A 24,974-nucleotide genomic window follows, 5' to 3' on the forward strand; every position below is an offset into this window, starting at 1 on the left:
GGAAATGTACAGTCTAGGGAATGCTTTGTTTGCATAAAAAAAATGAAATCTCAGACAACTTGCAATGGTGTTTTTCTTAGTTATTATGTAATATGGAATACATCACATATCATATATACACTGGGAACATTTAAGAGTGATATTGATTGAATATTTATGTCGGCCTTAAAAAATGACACAAATAATACCTAATTTCACCTTAAAAGTTGGTATTTTGCATATATACTGTACATAGAAAAGACAGTGATCCTCCATTATATCTTTGCTCTGACCCTTGACTATCGATCTAGAAACTTAATTTCCTCATCTTGATTGCCTACTTACAAAAAAACTAGTGGAAAATGGTCCAACGACTGAGCAAGATAGGCAATTTGGCGGCCATTTTGATATGCAAATTAGAAGGTCAAAAACTCACAATTTCGCTTGGGTACCAGTTTTTTTGGATTCAGCACCCTTGAAATATGTAAAGTAGGCCGGTTCCCGACTTGTACCCACAAATGCTCCTCACTTTCACTTTTTGGGTACATCCCATCTAGACTAAGTGGTAACAAGGCATGATGGATCCATGTTCTCATTCTGTTTACACCAAATTCTGACTCTACCATCTGAATGTCTCAACAGAAATCGAGACTCATCAGACCAGGCAACATTTTTCCAGTCTTCAACTGTCCAATTTTGGTGAGCTCTTGCAAATTGTAGCCTCTTTTTCCTATTTGTAGTGGATATGAGAGGTACCCGGTGGGGTCTTCTGCTGTTGTAGCCCATCCGCCTCAAGGTAGTGCATGTTGTGGCTTCACAAATGCTTTGCTGCATACCTCGGTTGTAACGAGTGGTTATTTCAGTCAAAGTTGCTCTTCTATCAGCTTGAATCAGTCGGCCCATTCTCCTCTGACCTCTAGCATCAACAAGCCATTTTCGCCCACAGGACTGCCGCATACTGGATGTTTTTCCCTTTTCACATCGTTCTTTGTAAACCCTAGAAATGGTTGTGTGTGAAAATCCCAGTAACTGAGCAGATTGTGAAATACTCAGACCGGCCTGTCTGGCACCAACAACCATGCCACGCTCAAAATTGCTTAACCTGTTAACCGTCACCAGTGCGTGGGCGCTCTGAAGCGTTTTTTTTTTTAAATAGTTCAAAGTTACTATCATATTTAATGTGATTAACTTGACAAACTATACATCATTAAAACGATATAAGACTCAAGTTTCAGTATTTGACCACTATTGTATTCTGTGAAACTTATAGTGACAGTTATGTCTTAATTTGTGTCAGGAGTTATGAAATAAAAAAATGAGTCGTTACCTTTAATATGAATTATGAGCGTCAGCCGGTCTCATTCAGAAAAAAACTCCCGTGCGATCGTCATGACAGCGATTCACAAAACAACGTCCCTCAGGGCTTTTAGCTCAAACATGTGCAGATTTGGAGAAATATTGATAGATTCTCATAGGTTTACATCAGACTTCTATAGACAGGAATAATATTTATTGAATTTATACCCAAATGCGTCGATGTAATCATTTTGAGCGCTGTATACTCTGATTTACTGTGTTATCCATTCATACTGAAGTCTGGGGCGCTGTTGCACAGTAAAGTCCATATATGGATCACATGAAGAAGAGCCATAATCATGTGACATTCAGGAAGTCGTGATTCATAAACAAAGCTATCCGAGATCGCTGTAAAGTGCAGATAAAGATGTTTTGAAGACAATAAACATGATTGCAATGATATTTGATTTACCTGTGTTCTTCGAGTCATGTCAGGTATTTTCATAATAATAGATTATATGTATAATGTAATGCTAATCGAGATAGACTTTCAAATTGTGCAGAATACAATAAAATAATATATTTTCTATCTGATTTTTTTATCTGAAGCCAAATCAGATTACAGAAAGTTATTTAAAACACTCGACTTGCGCTATAAAGTAAGTTGGAGCACAAACATAGTTTTATTCTCATAAATTGTCGTGTATTGAGGGTGTGCTAAGCTAACATGCTAGCTAGTACTGAGCACCTGCTACCTAACTTCGATGTAATTTTTATGATTTTTTTTCTAAATAAGAATGCTTACTGAAATGTTTCGTTTTTCAAAAAGGGCATTTGATACAGTTTCACTGTGAAGTGAGAACTTTTATAAAATAAATGAGGGATTGAAACAGTGTGAATTGCTAGTCGTTAGTGATTATAATGCAGACAAAAGAAAAGCATATTTAGAGCAATAAACAGGCTGGAGAGGTGTGAATATGTGCAGGGGAGACTGACACTGAATGGGACTCGTTTTTGCATCACAAAACAATAGAGGCAATAGACTGAATAGATGCTTATAAGATGACAATAAACACCAGTCTAATCAAAATAAAGTCATATGACATGATCTTGAAAAACATTGAACTAAATACAGAGTTTTAGACTTATCATCTTCAGATTTTAAATATAACATGGTTAGACATGTGGCTTTAGCTGCAGTGCATTTCTAGATTGCTACAATGCCAACTTCAATTTTATTTTCATGAAGATGTTTCATAAAAATAAATGTATAATAACTTTACAAAACTTTGAAGCTATTTATAACTATTTTTTTTCATTATGACAATAATTAATTCTACATTTACAATAAACTTCCAGGTGTCAGCTTTCAAATGAGATCTTACTTGTGCTTTTAGTACAAAGGGTTCATGAACTGTATCTGTTTCAGTTTGGGAATGCCATATCTGGGGATTTTTCAAAAATGGGCTTGAAGCTTAACAGGTTTAAATCACCTTTCTTTCCCATTCTGACATTCAGTTTGGAGTTCAGGAGATTGTCTTGACCAGGACCACACCCCTAAATGCATTGAAGCAACTGCATTTGATTGGTTGATTAGATAATTGCATTAATGATAAATTGAACAGGTGTTCCTAATAATCCTTTAGGTGAGTATACTGTATGTATATATATATATATATCAACGCTATCTCATTGACCAATTTGTACAAATTCATACGAATGATTTAAAAGGTGGCTAATTCGTACGAATTCGTACGACCTCACTCGTACGAATTGCTGTGAGATCGAGTTGATATATATATATATATATATATATACATACAGTATATATATATATATACACAAACCCATACGTATTGGTTATAACATTTTTTATCTCAGGTTGACAGCATTAAGCATAGTAATAAACTATATACAACTTCACTAAATAATTGTAAAAAAAAAAAACAATTCCGACACACTTTTGAGGTGTTTTGCCAACGCACTGGGTCAGCTGGCCAATCAGAGCACTCTGAGCTTTTCAGAATGAGGGGCTTTGTAGAAATCATCGTGTTTCAGACAGACTGGGAATAGAGGAGCTGCAATAATGTATTGTACAGTATGTGAAACAAAAAAACAAAAAAACATTGCACATTAAAACATGTTAACCAATTCTATTACCTCCAATAATCAAAATAATTTACTTTTAAAATATCATCATATGACTCCTTTAAGTTAAGAAAACATTAAATTACACATTTAAATCAAATCTTCTGCTTGGATATTACAGTAGTAAAAAGCAAACAGGGATTAGTTTTGATTTAAAGAAACAGCCACTGAAAAGTGAAACCCCAACAGATGTACAGTATATGTGCGTATGTGTTTGTATATAGTGAGGGTAACCACATTGACCATACCTCTGCAATATTCCAGAGACCACAATCACAGTAAAAGATGTGTAAGAAAGCCCTCCGCTTCTCTCTGGTGAATATTTCATCCTGTGACGAGCACTTTCTTTGAGTCACTGTGCTTTTCACCATCCCACATTCCTTGTGTTCTCACCACTTCCCTCCCTTACATCAAAGGTATTGTTTCATCCTTGTATCTCAATCTATAATGGATGGCTTCGGCTTTCTAACCATGAATCCCAAATTCAGGCCACTGTTTCAAACAGGCCAGTTTGAGCTTCTCAAAAATGAGAGAGGACAGAGTTCAGAGCATGAACAGGAAAAAGACTATGCTAACATTTTCCAAACAGACACACAAGTCGAGTTATATAACTCAAGTTACCTCTCCCCATGACTGTGTGTTTGTGGTAAACTGTTGAAAATCAATCCATCACTTCTCTGCCAAATGACAAGGCTCAAACATCCCTCAAGTTCATGATGGAGTATCTTACACTGTCCAAATTCCCTCCATCTCTGAGCAATACCTGTATTTATAATTGGACATGCATTGGACTAAAATAACTGCACAAGGCAGGAAACCCACAGAAATCAGTGGGAGAAAAACTAATTCTTAAGCTGCCTCTGGTGATATAGCTGCGGCTAATGTTCCACGCGGGCAAATTGCACTGGCTTCGGCTCTACATTTATATTCTCATAACCCTACTGAATCTTTCCAATGGCTCATTACTGCTCTTTAAAATGAGAAAAAGAGCTGCCTCCTGATGCAATGCTGAAAACTAAAGCAAACTATATAGAAAACAGCAACAAGGGACTAGAAAAGCAGCAGCCTTCAAAATATTGTTACAAACAAATACATTTTTTTGTAGTAAGCTTATATGAAAGACAAAAATGCACAATAATTCCATAGTTTGAGTTTTGCATTAAAATAAAAATGTTATCTTCCAATTAGGGGTGTAACGATACCCTCATGACACGAATCGATACATATCACGATACTGAACTCACGATACGATATTATTGCGATACTCCAAGACATTTGGTAAAAGGTTAACAACAAATGTACTGTTGATTAAAATGCTAAATTTGGTACATTGTGGGTGTCAATGAATAGGATTGGACTTGGTGCTGGTAACCCAATTCACAGGACAATGGTGACACCAGAATAAAAATATTCAGGATTCTGAAGCTGAAAATACTGAATTATTTCAGACGAATATTCTTGCACTCTGTCACTGACTAGATATATTTAAAATAATGTAGGCCTCTTTTTACTGGTAACAAGACATTATCAGGACCCAAAAATATTCCCCCATTGCATTATTATACATTATATTCAACATTATATATAGCAGTTTAATGTAGTACTGACAGTAAAACTCTGGAAACTTTCATTTTTTCCTCACACAGAAATGTTATTTTGGGTGAACTATACACAATACATATTGTCACTATCCACGATATCGTTGCATTTTTGTATTGTGATACATTGTTACACCCCTACTTCCAATTAGTCTTTCTGAAAGTGAAAGATTATCAAAGTAAGGTCATATTTGTTTAATTAAATTCTTTATTATTGCGGGGTTTTTTAAAGCAAGAATGTTAACACTTGACAATGAGCAATTTCTTTGTTACAGTATTTATTCATCTTTGTCAACGCCAAATGTGCATAGTTCGTTCATGTTAGCTAAGGTCCAATAAATAATGTTAAAAGACACAACTTTTTATTTTGATAATGTAATAATGTTTTAGTAAATGTTGAAATTAACATAAAAGCGTCACTGTTAGTTTTTGTAGTTAACTGATGATAACTGATGTATCAGATGTATTGTAAAGTGTTACCAAACAAGCAAACTATAGAAACTTCAAAATATATTTTGCAACTGCTAATAAGTCTCTATAATGGAGGCCAGTACAAAGCAATATGACAAAAAAGTTTTTGCCACTGACACAGAGCAGTCAACCAAGATGCTTGTGTTTTCCTTTGAGATCTCTTAAAGGATAAAGACTGGCAGCAATCAATTTCCATATGGCTTCCTATTCTGAAATGACACGGCCTATATCCTTGGAGAATTCATTGGTCAAAAAGCTGTCAATCATCTAAAATAGTTTTTTCATCCGTCACTATGGAGTGACAGCGTCAATCATTGTAGACTATGCTGTAAAACTACAGCGATGAAAATACCACCAAAAGCCTACAGTACGTCTCAATGTCTAAAAGATTGCAATGTCGAATCGCTTATGCCTGTGGGTTTTACATATTGTCAGGAATGTTTCAGAGCATTTAGCATATCATTCACCTTGTTCTTATGCATGAGAAAAGCTTTTAATATATCTCTCAGGAAAAGGCAAGACAGCCAGAGAAACCTGTAATTTTTTTTTTTTTAAATATCTAAATGTCTTTTAGATGCTCCATTAGAAAGTCCATAAATAAGAAAAACCTGTAAATCATATTTAGACCAATGTGCATTACATATTACATGACTACCCTTGTCTGCCTGCATGGATTTATTTATTATTTTTAATATTGGTGGTTTGTTCTTAGCTCAATGGGGAAATCAAACAACTAGGGTGTTTTCATATAACACATGCTGAGTGAACATTATGGTGTGTTTTGTGCAGTGATTGCCTCTTCACTCCTTTCTAATAACAATACTAATGAGTCGCATTGTGCCATCAGACCAAGCTACAGGTCTCTCGCTTCTGAAGAGAGCAGCTCGTTTAGCCGCTTTCAGTTATTACAGTTGTGGAGAAAAGCAATCACAGCACTGCAATCCCATCTCTATCACATCTGACTGGCACTGCTGCGGCTGAACCAGCTCAAAACACTCACAATGACACTGTTTCCAGGTTGATAATAAGCAGTATCAACTGTGCCTCATTATCGACAGTTATTCATTAGGCTGGTGTTTTAATATTGGCATAAAGTCTGGTCCATTTTGCAGCCTATTGTGGCCATGAACCACCTACTAAGAGAGGAAAGGTCTGTCTGACCAATCAAAGCTCATTACACAATACTGATTTAACAGTCAGTACTACACTGTAAAAAAAATCCCGTTGTTTTTACGGAAAAAAACTGGCAGCTGTGGTTACCAGAACTTTACCGTCAAAAATACGGTATCAACGTTTTTGGTTTTACAGACTTAACGTAAAATTTACAGTATTAAACCGTAATTCATTATCTGATATAATGATAAATTACCAACCTATTGAAGTATTAATATCTGTTTTGTACCATTGTAATACACTGACAACCAACAATCATCACAGCAGTGATCAGTCACATGATAAATCAAAGCTCATCACAAGCAATCATCCACAAGAAAGTTAATACTATTATATTGAAGCTGCACAGTGTTATTCGCACAAACATTAAACACCATCATGGTAACACACATGAAATTTTAAAAATGAAATAAACATTAATTTAACAACATTAAATGTAACATAAAACCCTAATGTACATAACTGATTAGAAACGAATTAAGAAAACTAAGAAGAAACAGTTATTTCAACAAAAATAAATCAAATGTGAAGTGTCATGCAGGGAATTGTGGGAATGTCAATTTACGGTTTTTCACTGTAAATTATACAATGAGTTGTTCTTTTCACTTTCAAAAACTGTAAATTTAACGGTATTTTACAGTAAAATTACATTAAATGTACCGTTAGATCTATCACAGTTATTTACCGTATATAGTAAGGAAACTTTCTGTTAACCAATTAACAGTTTTGCACTGTAGCATTTTTACAGTCTTTTACCGTTAAAATCACGATAATTTTTTACAGTGTAGTACAGTACTACCGTATCAGTAGATAGATAGAACATTCTAAATGTCCACCAAACAGAACCAAAACCTAACATAACCCTTACATATAAAACATAAACCAGGTCTCTGCTATTTGAGTTGTTAAAATATTATACTGTAAGTAACTCTCTGGTGGCTAATATTTAGAGATGTTTGAATGTTTAAACAAAACATGCAGATGCAGATTCGAATACCAAGCCTCAAGAGTACTATTTTAGCTATACGATAGCGGAACATTTCTTAATGTGGTATGTTTCCTGCCTCATGTGTCCAAACTCCCACAGTCTCCCACAAAACCTGTATTTTCACTTGTATATTCAAACTCGCAGAGGGTTAAAATAACTGAAGCAGAAGGCAGGGCACCCACAGAACTCAGTGGGTGAAAAGCAGATCCCGCACTGCCTCTGGTGATATAGCTGCTGCTAATGTGTCACCCTGGCAAATTGCACTGGTTTTGTCCTCCCATTTATATTCTCATAACCGTACTGAATCTTTCCAATGGCTCATTACTGCTTTAAAATGAGGCAAAGAGCTACTCCTCAATCCAGTAACAAGAGGCGAAGCTTATTACACAAATGTGCAGTGAATTGAGAGGCCGTCTTATCCTTCTCCCCATGGAAGGAGAAAGTTCGAGACTAATCTAAAACAGAGACACATCATTACACTTGAGCAAACGAAAGACGATAATCCCGCTTGTTGTTTGCGCGGCCATCTAATTAAATTGCCACGCTTTTGCCCTGTGATACATAATAGTCTTTATGACATCCTGCTCATCAGGTAATACATGTTTGAACGACTTTAATGAAATAGTGCAACAAAGGCGTTTTGATTTGGATGAACATGCAAAAGCTCCAAAACCTAGTGAGCTCCCTGCCTACCTAAAGAGCATCCTAAATCAATTCAAATCAAGCCAACTTATGTTTTATAGTGCTTTATGCAACAAAAATCATAACAGCTTCGCAGTATTAACAGAATCAATGATGCAAACTTCATCAAATATGAGAGAGATTCAAATTCTGCTGTAAGGCAGCTGTAGCAAGACAATAGTGTCATTATTCAGCTCAGCTCAGTTCAGTGTTGATTCAATTCAGTTCAATAATTGTGTAAATGAAACCAGTTCAATTCAGCAATAAGCAGACAGCAATGTCAAAACCTCATAAGCGACACAAATAGCGCTAACGAAAACTAACTAGGTTTTGGAATGCAGCTGAGGTGTTCTTCGCAAAACACCACATTTGTTTTATTTGCTGCTCCACCTCAAATAACTGTAAACTCCAATGCAAGCTAAACTTCTGATGATCCTCTTCGCCTCCTGCAAAGACCTCCAGCTAATAGAACATATGGAGTGTGATCATCACCTTTGATGCACTACCAGCTCTGAGCAGAATTTTTCCTTCCCCTTTTCCCACTTGAGTCGCACTTTGCTTCTTATCCTCACCGTTTCTTCGCTTGCTAACAGTCTTGGACTTCCCGCATGGCCTACATATGCCTCTGCTTACCTGCACTGGCATCTCATCCTCTACTTTGGCTTGCACACTGAGGAAGGTGAAGGACGTTTTTTTTTTTTTTTTTTTTTTTTTTTTTACATCTGCTTAGGAAAAATCTGCATAAAAAAAATACATTCTGAATTATTTATTTATTTCAATTTCATTATTATTAATAAAAAATAAACAAATTATTAACAAAATATAAAAATTAATATTAATAAATAATTATGAATACATAAACAAATACACTATTTAAATCTAAACTAAATTATTGTAAATAAATAAATTGTAAAAAAAAATTTTTTTACCAACTAACCATTTAATTGACCATAATTAGAATAATAAACAGACTTATTAACTTATTAAAGGGCACTTTTAACTTTTATGCTTGACGTTAATCTTTGTATGTTGAATCAATCTTTAATTAATTAGCAGGGTTCCTATTCATTTTCCATTTCTAAATTCCATTCTTTTCCAGGCTCAAATTTCCAAACCTCTGTAGAATTTTTCAGACCATATTTAACATAAATGTTTCATCCAGCATAATATTTGGTATACATATTTTTTTCTCAAGTTTTTTCCCCCATTGGTTTTCTCAAAGTGCTAACATGCGCTAACAGGGATTAGAAGAACCTAAGACGCATTATAACCTGCATATATTCACCTCTGACACATCAGTTTGATGCTGTAAGCGTGGTTGGATGTTGCACGACCACCAAACAGAAAAGCACTGTAAGAATTGAATGATCGTTTCGTTTGCTCCTTTATCTGTTGCTGGTTTGAGTAGCAAGTTCAAAAGAGACTCACTCATGGTAAAGACAAACAGACTTCCGACAATCACAAAATGATCACAAAACTTTTGCCATGAAATCACTCTGCTTGTATGATACATTTATTTTAGAGATTCTTAATTTCATATTTTAGAAAACTGAATAGGGGAGTCTGGAATATTTTTTCATACACTTTTCTTTTTCCATACTTTTCCAAACTGCATAGGAATCCTGAATTTGTTACTTGGTAGAAACTAACCAAATTAAGATATGACTACATTCTCAAAAAACAAATCCAACAAGTATATGGTAAATATTTATTGAAGGATAAAGAAGGTCTTGTCGACCACAATCTTTTTTAAATGGGTTGTGTGACTTATTGTCTGCAGAGAGTTTTTCACTGTAATATCAACAAAAAATGTACATGTAATTATCAAATTATATTAAACATTTTGGTAATACTTTACAATAAGGTTTCATTAGTTAATGTATGAACTAACATGAACTAACCATAAGCAATACATTTTTTACTGCATTTGTTAATGTTTGTTAACGTTAGATCCCTTTCAAGGGAACTCGAGCTGTGTCGAGACGCTGTGGGAATGCCCCTGCGTGATTGCGTAGTGAAGCACGTGTATAATCGGTCCAATGGTGTGACGAGATGTCATAGGCGGGTGACATCATAGACCAGGAAACTATAAATCACACCTGAAAACAGACCGCGTTAGCTTCTGTGCCTTCAGCAAGCGCTCTCTTTATACTGTCTCTGTCTATTTGGTTTTGTCTGTCATTTCAAGTACAATATTCACACAGTTATATATATATATATATATATACATATATATTAGGGCTGTCAGTTAAACACGTTATTAACGGCGTTAACGCAAACCCATTTTAACGCGATTCATTTTTTTATCGCGAGATTAACGGTCTTTTTGGCCTAGCAAACTTTGTAGGTTTTTTTTCACATGCTTTTGCAACAGGACGCGGCATGCGCTAGGACGTATTGTTGCTTCGTCGACCAAAGCACAAGAGCAGCGGCGTGGTCAAAATTCAAAATAGTTCAACTTTTGCCGCTGTGACGATTACCAGCGCGGCCAATAGAAACTTTTTGGCATCCAAAAAGTTTTGAAAACTGGCGTAGCGCCGCGCATTCCGCGTCCTGTCTGAAAGCACCGGATCTAGCTAGACCGGAAACACACTTGTTGCGAGCCGGCCAAATAGTAGGTTAACGTTATGTTTTGAGTGGATGACTTTTTTCCTTTTTCTTTTTATTCTTTTTTCCGGACCTCCACACTGAGGTGTCGTCTCATATCGTGTTTTTAATCCACAAACATCGAACTACAACAATGTTATTGGTATTAAAGATGAAGGTTATGTGACGATGCCTCAGGCTGAAGAGACGCTCACAAGCTATCTCTCTCCTGATTCAGCATCGTCATTGAAAGCCCCGACGTTACCCACCAAGCCACTAAAATCCACTTCAGCGCTAGTGGGTAAAGCGTATTCGGCAGCGGGTCAGGTTGAGAGACTGGTTCCCTTAGTAGAATTTCTGGCAGCGTGGAAGCTACTGCCAAATATATCTCATTGGGTCCTGCATACAATAGAAAAGGGTTACAGAATTCGGTTAAGATGGTTCTCGTCTGCTCAGATTTCTAGGGGTCCTCCCTTCGGTGGTGGACCCCGAGCAGGCTCTGGTTATGGAGCAGGAAGTACAGACTCTTCTACGAAAGGGGGCTATAGAAAGGGTTCCTCCTCCCAGCAGGGAGTCAGGGTTTTACAACCGGTACTTAATTGTTCCAAAAAAGGATGGGGGGTTGTGTCCTATTATAGATCTGCGCAAACTAAACCGCAGGGTTCAGAAACTCAAGTTCAAGCTGCTTACACTCAAACAGATCATGTCACAGATTCAGCCCGAGGACTGGTTTGTCACGATAGATTTGAAGGACACTTACTTCCATGTATCCATCCATCCCCATCACAGGAAGTTCCTGAGGTTCGCTGTCAGGGGCGAAGCGACCAATATCAGGTTCTTCCGTTCGGCCTAGGTTTATCACCCCGCACTTTTGATGCAGCTCTGGCTCCACTGAGACTCCAGGGCATCCGGGTGTTGAATTACATCGACGATTGGTTGATTTTAGCTCAGTCCGAGCAGATAGCGGTTCGGCATTGAGATGTCGTTCTGTCTCACATAAAGAAGCTGGGTTTGAGGCTCAACGCCAAGAAGAGTGTGCTCCTCCCGTCTCAGAGGACCACTTTTCTAGGTGTGGTATGGGATTCGCCAACGATGCAGGCACAATTGTTACCTGCACGTATTACTTCGATTCTCTCAGCCAGAAACGGGGTAAAACTAGGTCACTCACTGTGAAACAGTTTTAGAGACTGTTGGGTCTCATGGCAGCTGCGTCCAACGTAATAGCTTTTGGCCTCCTGTACATGAGACCCCTGCAGTGGTGGCTCAGGACCAAGGGGTTTTCTCCGAGGGGAAATCCGTTTCGCATGATCAAGGTCTCGCGTCGATGCCTATTTGCCTTTGTCATGTGGAACAAACCTTGGTTCTTCGCCAAAGGCCCTGTGCTGGGGGCTTCTTGTCGTTGCGTAATGCTAACGATGGATGCTTCCCTCACAGATTGGGGGGGGGGGGGGGGGGGGGGATCTTGAGTGGTCGATCGGCGAAAGGTCTATGGCAGGACCATCTTCTTTCTTTGAACATAAATCGTCTAGAAATGATGGAGGTGTTTCGAGCTCTCAAGCACTTCCTGCCAGACCTGAGAGGTCACCATGTGCTTGTACGCACGGACAACACATTGGTGGTCTCTTATATCAACCATCAGGGGGATCTGAGGTCACATCACATATGCAAACAGGCTCATCAGATCCTCCTATGGGACCAAGGGAAATTACTGTCTCTCAGGGCAGTACATATTCCGGGGATTGAAATCAGGGAGCGGATATCCTGTCGAGGCAGGGGCTGAGGCCCGGGGAATGGAGACTTCACCCCGAGGTGGTGAAGCTCCTTTGGGAGAATTTCGGTCAAGCTCAAGTCGACCTTTTCGCATTGTCAGATACAACGCATTGTCCCATGTGGTTCTCTCTCACGCACCCAGCTCCTCTTGGGCTGGATGCGATGGTTCAGGTGTGGCCGAAGCTACACCTGTACACTTTTCCTCCGATAACCATGCTTCCGGGAGTTCTGGAGAGGGTTCGCCGGGAAGGGGCCCGTCTGTTACTAGTAGCCCCGTACTGGCTGGCCCGAGTTTGGTTCTCGGACCTGGTGTCCCTTCTAGACGGCTCTCCGATGGAGATTCCGATCAGGAGGGACCTATTGTCCCAAGCAGGGGGCACGATTTATCACCCTCGCCCGGAGTTGTGGAAACTGTGGGCTTGGCCCCCGCCACGAGAAGACTGCTTGGTGTGGAGAACGCCAACTGAATCCTGTTAACTGCCCTGTTGCTACAGTACTCGATTATCTGCAAGAGCGTTTCTCTCTGGGGTTATCTCCTTCCACCTTAAAGGTATATGTGGCGGATATATCTGCTTACCACACTCCTCTGGGTGGTGCATCAGTGGGGAAAGATCCTCTTATTTCACATTTTCTTCGTGGCACCCTGAGGCTGAGGCCTGCACTGTGCACTAGAGCACCGGCTTGGGATTTGGATGTTGAATTGGAAGGGTTGGCTTTTGCTCCCTTCGAGCCCATTGACGAGGTTTCAGAAAAGTTCCTTACACTAAAAACTGTATTTCTTCTTGCTATTTCTTCCACCAAGAGAATTGGAGATTTGCAAGCCTTGTCAGTTACTCCTTCGTATCTATAATTTGCACCTGGTATGGTGAAAGCATTTCTGCACCCTAGGCCGGGTTATATTAAGGTCCCTACTAATGTTGCGGGCCCAATAGTTCTGTCCTCCACCTTTTAATACACCAGATCAGGAAAAAAATTAATTTGCTGTGCCCTGTGCGGGCTTTGGATGCCTACGTACACAGAGCTGCCCTGTGGCGTAAATCGGATCAACTATTCGTCTGGGAGACTATTCGTCCTATTATTGGGGGTTTTCCTTCATGACATCTGTAATGTGCCAGGCTGGTCATCACCGCATACATCTGTTAGATTTTATGACTTGGATCTAGGCTCCACTCCAGGGTCTAGGGTGCTTGCTTCTTAGTGTGCGCAATGATTTCACACAGAACAGGCATTTGCTATTATGGTGTCGTGGGTATAGTGTTCCCACAGTGTCTCGATGCAGCTCAAGTTCCCTTGAAAGGGAACGTCTCAGGTTACGTATGTAACCCTGGTTCCCTGAAGAGGGAACCCTGGTTCGCCCTGCAATACTCCCTGCATGCCTGTGATCGACTTCCTTCGGCCTATCAGAAGCTAACGCGGTCTGTTTTCAGAAGTGATTTATAGTTTCCTGGTCTATGACGTCACCCGCCTATGACGTCTCGTCACACCATTGGACTGATTATACATGTGCAGGGGCGTTCCCACAGCATCTCAATGCAGCGTCTCGATCCCTCTTCAGGGAACCAGGGGTTACATACGTAACCTGAGATGTTAATAAACATCTAATAAAAGTTCTAATTGTGTTCATTGTTTGTTCATGTTAGTTCACAGTGCATTAACAAATAAAACTTTTGATTTTAATAATGTATGAAAATGTTGAAATTAACATTAACAAAGATTAATAAATGCTGTACAAGTGCAGATCATTATTAGTTCATGTAAATAATGTAGTTAACTAATGTTAACTAATGAAACCTTTTTGTAAAGTGTTACCAATATTAAATGTGGAAAAGTAAATATGAATAAATTACGATACAAATTCCCATGTTTCATTTTTAGCACATTTTTGTATTATTCTGCATATGAAAAAAAAATACATTTAAAAAAAAAAATCTCTATTGGGCTGCCATTTGATGCCCAATCAACCCTGGAGAAAAAACAGGTGAGAACTAACAAATGTATACCATGTTCTGTTTATCAAAATCAAACTTCAAGCAGATGGAGAAACATCTTGAAAACTGGGATTGGCAGGTGAAAAAAGAAAAGAAAAAAAAGAATATTTGCAAAAATCTGAAATTAACACCACTTCTCTCATTAGTTTAGATGGTAATTTGTAGTGAGGATTCATAATTTCATCTGGCATCAAAGCATCACTCAAATGTGTTTGCTCAAGTCTGTGCTTTTGTGTTTGTCTGAACAAATCCTCGGTGCAATGACGTCTTGGGAATCGTCTCACTGTTTCTTTGTTTCTGTACTTGTTTTCATTGTTATTCGGGGAAAAAAGCAAAGAGGTTTTGTTGATATAACAACAAGGACAATAGTGCTCCATTTAACATCATCAACGACCATCATTGTCACGACCTTGGTTGCTCTAAAACGTTTCTCTTTCAAGAATCAGGAGATGGCCTTTACGTCATATTCTGCATATAGGCCACCCATATAACACTGCTCTATGAAACACAAATGATATGCAACAATGAAATCGTTCATTTTGAGCTGGCCGGTACAATTATGATTACCTGGGTTCTAAAACAAAGCATATACTGTTTTTAATGATCATTAGAGGACACTGGTGAAGAAGTGATAGACCAAACACTGGAGATATTCTTCAATGAGAATACAGGGCCAAATTGGCTGTGAGTTCATTTCAACAGCCCCATTCTAGCCAGCTTCAGTCTACACACCACCTGTGTATGCCTGTTCTTTTGATGCTAGCTGAGAGAGACAAAACACAATTTTGTGAGCTCATCCATTACAGATCTCACTACCCTGTGACCTTGAAACAAGCTAATGTGCTGTACCTACCACGAATATGCAAATCATGGACTCATCTCATATTAGCCTGCTTACCTTACCTTAACTTAGACATTTTGATATTCATTTAAAAGACACTTTAGTTGAGTGCAGGGTTTGGGTTAGAGTTACCTGAAATAAAATTACACTGAGCTGTATTTCTCGGTTCATAAACTAAAAATATTGTATTTATCTTTTTGAATTTTTGTGCACTGTGCTTCAGTAAACATACGTCTGAGAGATAAAAACAGACAGATTTATTATATCACAAAAATATGTTGAAACTGAAGCTGGATATCATATTTAGTCACATACGATCGCTTTTTTTTTACCAAAAACAATGCTGATGGATATTTTGTCTCTGCTGAGTCGCAAATGTAATAACTAAAATAGCTATTGCTTTTTGTTTCAACAAACCTACATGCTATCAAAATGATTTTTCTCTTCAGAAGTGTTACTTTAAAATGAATCTACAAATCTACAAACAAGTTAGATGGTTTGCCGCCAGCTTTTCCCACAAGACTTAACTAGCATAACCAGCCAGATAAAAAAAAAAAGGAAAAGCACCAGCGCTAACAAGAATAAACCAGTAGTCTAAGCAGTTTTTTTTTCAGCAGCAATGTTCCTCTAAATGCAAGTACATAAAATAAGAATATTTTTTCCTTCCTAGACTATAATGACCTTCATTTGTCTTCTCCATGTAGTGGTTTTATAAGAATAATGTTTTGTGTACCTCAGAGAAGGATATCAGAGGAAAACCTCAGGTTTCGAATTGCGCTGGACGCTAACGCGTCGCATGTCTCCTCTCGCGTTTCATCTAATCGATGCATCCGATCGATACCGCGGAAGACGATGAGGCTATTTACAGAGACACATACCTCCAGCTGCAGTCATCAACCACATAAATAGATGTAGCGCTGATATGCTACAGGACGGCAAATGCAAAATCGAATGGAACACTGTCCCGTTCGTGAAATGCTAATGAATGACCTAAAACAGGAACGAGAGCAAGTGTGAAATATGTTAGGACACTTAAAAACAAGCACGCACATGTCAAGCGAGATATGTGAGAACGCTACCGTAGGCACACTTTGATTTTTTAGCAGAGATGAGGCAATAACAAGCTTCAGAGGCTAAGGGTTTAAGAGAAATAGAGCCACACTTGATGACAGGAATAGACAGGACGCTACAGTTTGTGTAGGCAGACTTTAGCTGAGCGCGGCAAGATTTAACAAAGCTGAGACAAAGCATTACAGTAAAGACACACCGAGGCCCCATCTGTTCAGAAAGCTCTCAGATCCATTCTCAAGAACACTAGGCGGAAATTGTAGACCACTCAGCATGCAACCATAGGGTGCAAGGGAAAAGGAGCGCTGCAAACAATTCAATATCTTAAGTGCACTTTTGAGTGCCACAACACAGACTCCAGCATGTTTATGTTGTGCCACGTAGATGCAGAGTGTTGAACTGCACGATAAAACAAGGAAGGCAAATGATTGATTCATTAAAACTGGGATGAAGACTTAATAATCAATTGAATTGCAGGTTAAGCGGGAACTGAACAGGCGAGTCAAACTCCAATTTACGCTTTGTGTTTCTAATCAGAAAAAAAATAAGCTGTTTGTTCAGTTATTTAAGCCTGCAGTGATTAGTGTCAGGGCAAAGTACTAAAGGTTAATGAGCATTTGATAAGGCGCCATTTTATTAACCAAAACACTTTTTTTCCCCTCGCTGAAACAAAAAATCTGACACTTTTTCTGACTCCACAGATGGTCTGAGAAACGTGATGAAAAATGGTGTTTGCCACACTTCAGAATTGTGTACCCCAAGCCGGGATAGATTTGGCCATATGCGACATTAATCACTTTTTGCTTACAGATATGAAGGCGATCGACTGCACTGTAAATCATGACAAAGGTCTGAGTATCGACGCTTGATTTAGTGAGGAGAAAACAAAGCATCTGCTCTTTTTTTCTGTTGCTCTCTGGGCTGCACGTCTTCAATCAATATCCATCAACGATTTTGAAATTACACCCAGATTAAATCCCAATTTCATCACCAGGAGTCACATCTGCTGAGTTTCATTTAATTACATCAGCCTAGAAAAGGAGAATCAAAGTTGTTTGTCAACCGTTATTTACACACCGAAATGTCCACAAAATCCCAAACCAACGCGAAGCTGGTTTTTGACAGGGTTTCCTCATCCACCCATCACATGATGTAAAGATTTCACTTTATAAGACATGAATAAAATCCCCTTAAGATTTACCTTGTACAATGAGGTGCACTTTTGTCGATTCTGGTTTCTTGTTCGTGAGGATAGAACATACGTACGGTCCCTCGTCGTATAAGTTCACGTTTAGGATTTTTATACTGTATTCAGTGGCTGCTGTGTTTAGTAGGACCACCCGGGGGTCCAACGACCATTTTTCATTCCCTGTGAAGAGAATAGTGGTTCGGTTGAGCCATGCCACCCGTGATACTTTGTTGTCAACATTGCACCTGTTGAACGACACAAACAGAAGAAAAAAACATGATTATTTGCTGTACGTTACATTTTAAAAAATAAGATCCGCAGTCGTACACAAGAAGGCATCATTACGCAATTTAACAACTCAGTTTGAAATGATTCAGATATATTTTGAGGAACTATAATGAATGTCAAAGTGTTATAGTTTAAATGAAGAAGTCATATTGGGACAGCATGTTCAATTATGTGCTACACTTTTCTTAACGTCTTTTTAACAGTAGGAAAAGGTCAAGTTAACTTCTATAAGAAAGCTAAGAAAACAATTATTTATATTCTAGAAGCAACCCTGGAGTCCAAACCCAGGGTCCAACCTTCAATTCTAAAGACTTTACTGGAGAAATATCATAATGCATAATTCCTTGGAAGGCAAAAGAAACAACATGTGACAAGGCAACAGGTAATATAAATATGTATAACTGTCCTTTTTCTTTCCTTTTCTATTACATATCTTGAAAACCAGTTGGAAAATGACAATAGCTTTTCATTTTATCCATTTCAAATAGCCATGAGGAAAAATTAGAGCAATTCTGGGCAATAGCCACCTTTCAGTTAAGAAGAATCTGGATATGACACTACATTTGTCTCCTTCACAGGAAAGGACATTTCTTAAAACTGCAGAAAAAGACCTAGAGGCGTTCACTATACTTATCTTTTTTACCCTTTTCTAAACTTTTGATTGACGGCTCTAAAGGTTAGGACTAATTGAAAGTCAGAGCTACATATTAAAAAACGGAGGCCATAATCGCATGCACAGAAATGTACTTTCTCAAAAGGAACACACTGTTTTCATGGTTTTATTTGTCATTTGCTATCTGGCATTTGGTTTACTTGTCAATAGTTATTTTATACAGGCTTAACAATGGCACAAAATGTGCTGTGTTGACATGGTTTTCATCAATGACATCAATGAATTTTCAAAACACCATTGCCAAACCGTTCACGTCAGCATGCCAAAACACTGCAGTAATTCATATTAGTCTTTAAGAGGGCTTCACGCTCAAGGTCAATATCAGTAAATGGATTATCAGACCCTTTACTGGTGAATTTCCCGGCTCTGAAAATTAGTCAACAAGAGAGCGCTCTTTTGGCAAATCTGGAGGGCAACAATTGCAAGTGTGAAGTGAATGCTTTCTCAGGATATTCTTCAAAGGGAAAAGCTCATTCAGACTCTGTTAATCTATGCAGAGTGCTGGAGCGCAAGAGAGCTTGCAGAGGATTTGAACCATTGAAAACCACAAGATTAAGCTCCGGTCTATAATCATGCATGCTCTGCAGTTTTTGCTTGGGAATCACTGTGTACATTCAAACAATAGAATGGATTTTTAAAAAAGTTTCGGTCTAAAAATAACCCCATAGTCGCTCTAAGCTTGGCCTTAACACCTTAAAGTGTTGCAAAATCTACTGTTCATATTTTAACATCTTGGTGCTGTGGGCCGTAATATCCCTCAACTTAAATCTTGCTTTCCCCTCCATACCAAAAAAATCGTATAACTACCAGAAAAACGTCCCGCAAAATGTTATTATGCACATTAATTCTGTATGCAGCACCCTCCATCTTCCAAAACGGCACTGTTCATCATGTCCCAATATGTGTCTAGTAGATAAGTGTATGAATTTATACCCTTATTCTGGCTGAAAGCGACAAACTAAGCCTGAAACACCAATATAATGACATTAGGATGATGGAGGCTGCAGCAAAAGTTAATTTTCTGTTCAAAAGTTACATTTTAAGTGGCTTATTGGTGAAAGCCTTGCACTGTGAATTGGAAGGTCATGGTTCCAATCCCACCGTGGGCACCTTCTCTGGCCGTTCTGAGCAGGACGGTTCACACCTCATCTGCTCCAGGGGTGCTGTGGGACAGATGATTGCGTGCTCTGAATTTCTGCATCTGCCTGTGACAGATTAGATTAGCAATATGCAAGATAACGACTTTGCATAGTGGCTGGTTGAAAAGTCCTACAAAATAAGGCAAAAAAATTGCTGTGATTTTCATACAAACTTAGCGTTGGAGGTGATTATACATTTCTAAAACAATTAGGTCCAGGACTTGATTTGAATCTTCAAATATACAAATATGTATGTTTATGCAATAGCAGGTCAAACAGAACACTGCAATGTCATCACGCAGTATATGCTTCACATCAAACTGCATGCATACATTTATAATGATCCATTTCAAACAGCCGCCGCACACATTTACATATGCATATCAACCAATGGATCCATTATAAATGCAATATGCTAAAAAGACCACCCTCACTGTGCTCGAATTGACTGTCACTTAAATTTAAGGCAGAGGGAAAAGCATATAGATTTTTCCACTCAGTGCTAAAAAGTAAGAGGTGTTTCTTGGAAGGCAGAGCCTCCATTATCCAGCATTGACAGGGTGAGATCAGGCCTCATTCAGTGAACTAATGACTCTGTCACACCAGTCCCTTGCACTTCAGCCTAATGGACTGTCAGCCACATTGGTGCGAGATCGTTTATATAAAGAAATATCTTCTCAACTCAAGCATGTTCTAAAATACATAGATTGATTACCAATATTTTCCACAACAGTCTTATTCAGAGAGAAAAAATGCTATGTTGGTTGAATAAAGCTTATTTTTTACTTTATGTATTGGAGGAATGTATTCTTTAAATATAAAAAAATAGTCTTGCAGACTTATGATGTGTCACATGGATAGATGTAATAAAAAAAATAATCTGACTGGTCCAATGTTTCTTGGCAATACAAAAAACAATAACATAGTAGTATATAAATTGTGCAAATACATAATTGTATATGACCCACTAGATGTACACTGTAACATTAAACAATATTCCATGTGAGTGTACCTGATTTTAAACATATTTAGGTACTATTCATTGCCGTGTTTTAATGAGGAAAAAAAATACTGACGGCACCTTTATTTAACAGAACACTTTCTGTTTAAAACGATCTGACAGTTAATTACCAGATTTACATACACTCTAAATCCTAAACATTGAAAAAATATCTGTTAAATGTCATTCTAACATTCATTAATATTCCACATGAAAATTGACAATCTGGGGGGGTATGCTGGTTTTAGAGGGGAAACCCAGTTAGATGACTAGCTAAACTAGCTGAGCACCAACTCAGAAATCAAACAGGGAAATCATCTAGGCCAGGGCTAGGCAAGTCCGGTCCTAGAGAGCCGCTGTCCTGCAGAGTTTGGCTCCAACCCTGAAAAAACAACAACTCACCTGCCTGTTTCCACACTGAATTAAAAAAAGGTTTTTTTTTTATCAAAATTGCGTATTACGATATAAACTCACAATGCAAGTTATAAAGTCAGAGTTGTGTGATATACAGTCGCAATTACATGTTATAAATTCAGAATTGTGGGATAAAGCAGTTATGTAAATAAGACATTCATTGTGCATCAGCTTAACCGATTATAATGGAACTTTGTGAGATCGCGATGAAGTTGTTTAACTGCTTTTTAATGATAATAAAAAAGGGGAAGTGCATATCCTCATGGTGTTGGTTCACCAAAAGATTTAACACTCTTAACTCTCTTCCTAAATCAAGAAAAAATTGATGGCCTTTATAGGGGTTAAACCGGTGACAAACATAGGGCACAACAATTTTTATTGTTTTGGCGATGAGAACAAGAGGCCATTTCATATAATGACACCTGCCATATTTTTCATATCACTGCTATGCCTTTTTTAAGATATGAGTAGGTCAGTGAGACTGTGCTGTGGGGATTCGGTGCTTGCAGATCATTGTCGGCAGACGGCCATGTGGTCTCAGGGTGAGATTAATGACAGGCAGGCTTTATGTGATGGGAGACTGATGAAGGCCATTACACCAGGGGCAATGAATGGTGGCCACTCTGTTTTGGGCTTTCAGATAGAGGGGCAACAGGAATGATTTCCCCAACCAGACACAGACGGCAGTGTCGAGAGTTACATATTGGGATTAGCAGAATGTGGGATATATAAAAAGTCACAAATATTGTCACACAGACAATCATATTTTAAGATATTGAATTCACATAACCCTTCAGCAAGACCTTTCTGCTTTCTGAGTTGAGCTCTCCAAAATGGTTAATGTGAGAAAAAGATTTTTTTTATATAGAAAGTTCAAAAGAACAGCATTTATCTGAAATAGAAAGCTTTTGTAATATTATATACTAACGTTTGAAGTCAGTAAAAACATTTTTTTCAAAGATATTATTACTTTTATTCAGCAGGGATGCATTAAATTGATCAAAAGTGACAGTAAAGACATTTATACTGTTACAAAAGATGTTATTCAAAAAATTGTACACAACTTTTTCAACAATGATAATAATAAGAAATGTTTTTTGAGCAGCAAATCATCATATTAGAATTATTTTTGAAGGATCATGTGACACTGAAGTCTGAAGTAGTGATGCTGAAAATTCAGCTTTGATCACAGAAATATATTACATAAAATATATTCAAATCAAAAACATAATTTTAAATTGAAATGATATTTTATTTCACAATATATTTTTTGTATTTTAAGCATAAGATACTTCTTTAAAAACATTTAAAACATTGTACGATCCGAAACTTTTGAACAGCACTGTCATTATATAAAAAATGTTTTTTTGCCTGAAAAATGGTGGTTATGGTATGTTCCATAAGGTGCAGACTGCATGCCAAAGCTAAGGTGTCTAGAAAAATGTAATTGAGAAAGTTTTATTATGTCAGTGTGATTTAAATATAATACCAAAAAGTAATACCATTACTTTGTAATTCTAAATTTATATTTCAACTAAATGCCGTTCTTTTGAATCAAAAAATCCTGAAAAAAAATATTATCACACTTTCCACAAAGGTTTGGTTTCTTGACAACCAAATCAGCATATTAGAATGATTGATTTATGAAGGATCATGTGACACTAAAGACTGGAGTAATGATGCTGAACATTACAGGGGGGAAAAAAATACATTTTAAGATATTTTGAAATAGAAAACGTCTCGGTTACGTATGGTAACCCTCGTTCCCCGAGTAGGGAACAGAGACGTGAGTCAGAAGTGATTCTGACGAATGGGGATCGCTTGCGAGAGCCTATCTACTTCGAGTGAAATAAAACGAGCCAATGCACATTGGCATGCGATAATTGCACCAGCTGCTGTGCATCGCGGTGCGAGCATTTAACAAGCAGCAGGTGCGTTCGCATCTTTGTTTTTCCGCTGAGGAGCCGGACCTGTGACTCGGCCGTACAACGGAAGCTCAGCAACTGTGTCAAGGGGACTCACATCTCCGTTCCCTACTCGGGGAACGAGGGTTACCATACGTAACCGAGACGTTCCCCTTCGTCAGATCACTACAACGTGAGTCAGAAGTGATTCTGACGAATGGGGATATCTACCAAAACACCACGGCTTCTGGCCCTTCCAGCGCTCCGCTTGAGCCTCCTGGCCTGACCGAGTGTTGGGCAGAAGTAGGAGCTCTAAGCAGAGAAGGTCAGTCACTGCTGTTCCGCAAGACCCACTCAGTGTGACTTATTGGATAACACTGGGAAAGCATGCCCTTGGGGAAGGGAACGCTGCGGAAGCCACATCCTACCCCGGAGGGAGGCACTGTGACGGATACACATATGGCCTAGCCAAGCAGGGTAGTACAACATATGGCAGTCTCTGGGGTGGTTCCAGCCTAATTATAGGGGGGAAAGAACACCAGCAGAGATGACAGAGCAGGCTCTGTCGAGGGAAAGACACGGGCTCGTCCGCAGAGGAGCTGATCGTGGAGGAATACACATATGGGGTCGCCGCAGGGACCACTACACATGGACACCCAGCCATACACAGGTTCCACAAGCATACGAGTGTAGGCCTGGCGTCAGACGCTCCGCAACGTCTGACTGCCGGAGGGGTGACGGAGGAACTCACAGGGTTAGCCATTTCGGGGGAACACTACTGGAGCAAAAAGACGCAGGTTTCCCATGGGGACGGGAGTGGTGTTGCAAGCCGACACTAAGAACTGGTCCCTCGCGCTACTGGCCACTGGGGGCGAGTATAGGGGAAGATACCGGCTCTACCCGGAGGCTATAGAATCTAGCGAACGTGTTAGGTGTCGCCCAGCCCGCAGCTCTACATATATCTGTCAGCGAGGCACCTTGAGCCAGCGCCCAGGAAGAAGCAACACTTCTAGTTGAGTGTGCTCGCAACCCAAACGGGCAAGGCATGCCTTGGGCTTCGTAAGCCAAGGCGATGGCATCCACTATCCAGTGGGCCATCCTCTCCTTGGAGACAGCCTTTCCCTTCTGCTGGCCTCCGTAACAGACAAAGAGCTGATCTGAGGTCCTGAAGCTTTGCATTCTGTCCACGTAAAACCACAAGGAGCGGACGGGACAGAGAAAAGCCAGGGCTAGGTCTGCCTCCTCCGAAGGCAGCGCTTGCAGGTTCACTACCTGGTCCCTAAAGGGAGTGGTAGGAACCTTGGGCACATATCCAAGCTGGGGTCTCAAGACAACGTGAGAGTTAGCCGGCCCGAATTCTAGGCACGATTTGTCGACCGAAAATGCTTGCAGGTCCCCTACCCTCTTGATGGAAGCCAGAGCAGTCAGGAGCACTGTCTTTAGTGACAGGATCTTTAACTCAGCTGACTGCAGTGGTTCAAAAGGAGGTCTCTGCAATGCGCTGAGCACCAGAGACAGGTCCCAAGAGGGTATAGAGGGGGGTTGAGGCTGATTCAGTCTCCTCGCTCCCCTCAGGAACCTGATGATCAGGTCATGCTTTCCCAACGACTTACCTTCAACTGCATCATGATGTGCGGCGATAGCGGCAACATACACTTTGAGGGTGGAGGGAGACAGCCTTCGCTCCAACCCATCTTGCAAGAAGGAAAGCATGACTCTGATCGGACATCTTCGGTTGGGAAGAACACCATTCAACGAACAGGTTCCACTTCAGAGCATA

The 24,974-nt window shown here is 39.1% G+C and overlaps 1 protein-coding gene across 2 annotated transcripts in view; it reads right to left on the reverse strand.

Moving 5' to 3' along the window:
* The window catches only part of opcml (opioid binding protein/cell adhesion molecule-like), a 179,606-nt gene that overhangs the window by 53,585 nt on the left and 101,047 nt on the right, over window positions 1–24,974 (reverse strand). For both annotated transcript variants that reach the window (XM_056240190.1, XM_056240189.1), the window contains one exon: window positions 17,789–18,021. In XM_056240190.1, the coding sequence (XP_056096165.1) occupies window positions 17,789–18,021 (233 nt within the window). The remainder of the gene's footprint in view (window positions 1–17,788; window positions 18,022–24,974) is intronic.

Source organism: Rhinichthys klamathensis, unplaced genomic scaffold (genome assembly GCF_029890125.1).
Source record: "Rhinichthys klamathensis goyatoka isolate OS25496 unplaced genomic scaffold, OSU_Roscu_1.1 h1tg000585l_1, whole genome shotgun sequence".
Classification (NCBI taxonomy): domain Eukaryota; kingdom Metazoa; phylum Chordata; class Actinopteri; order Cypriniformes; family Leuciscidae; genus Rhinichthys; species Rhinichthys klamathensis.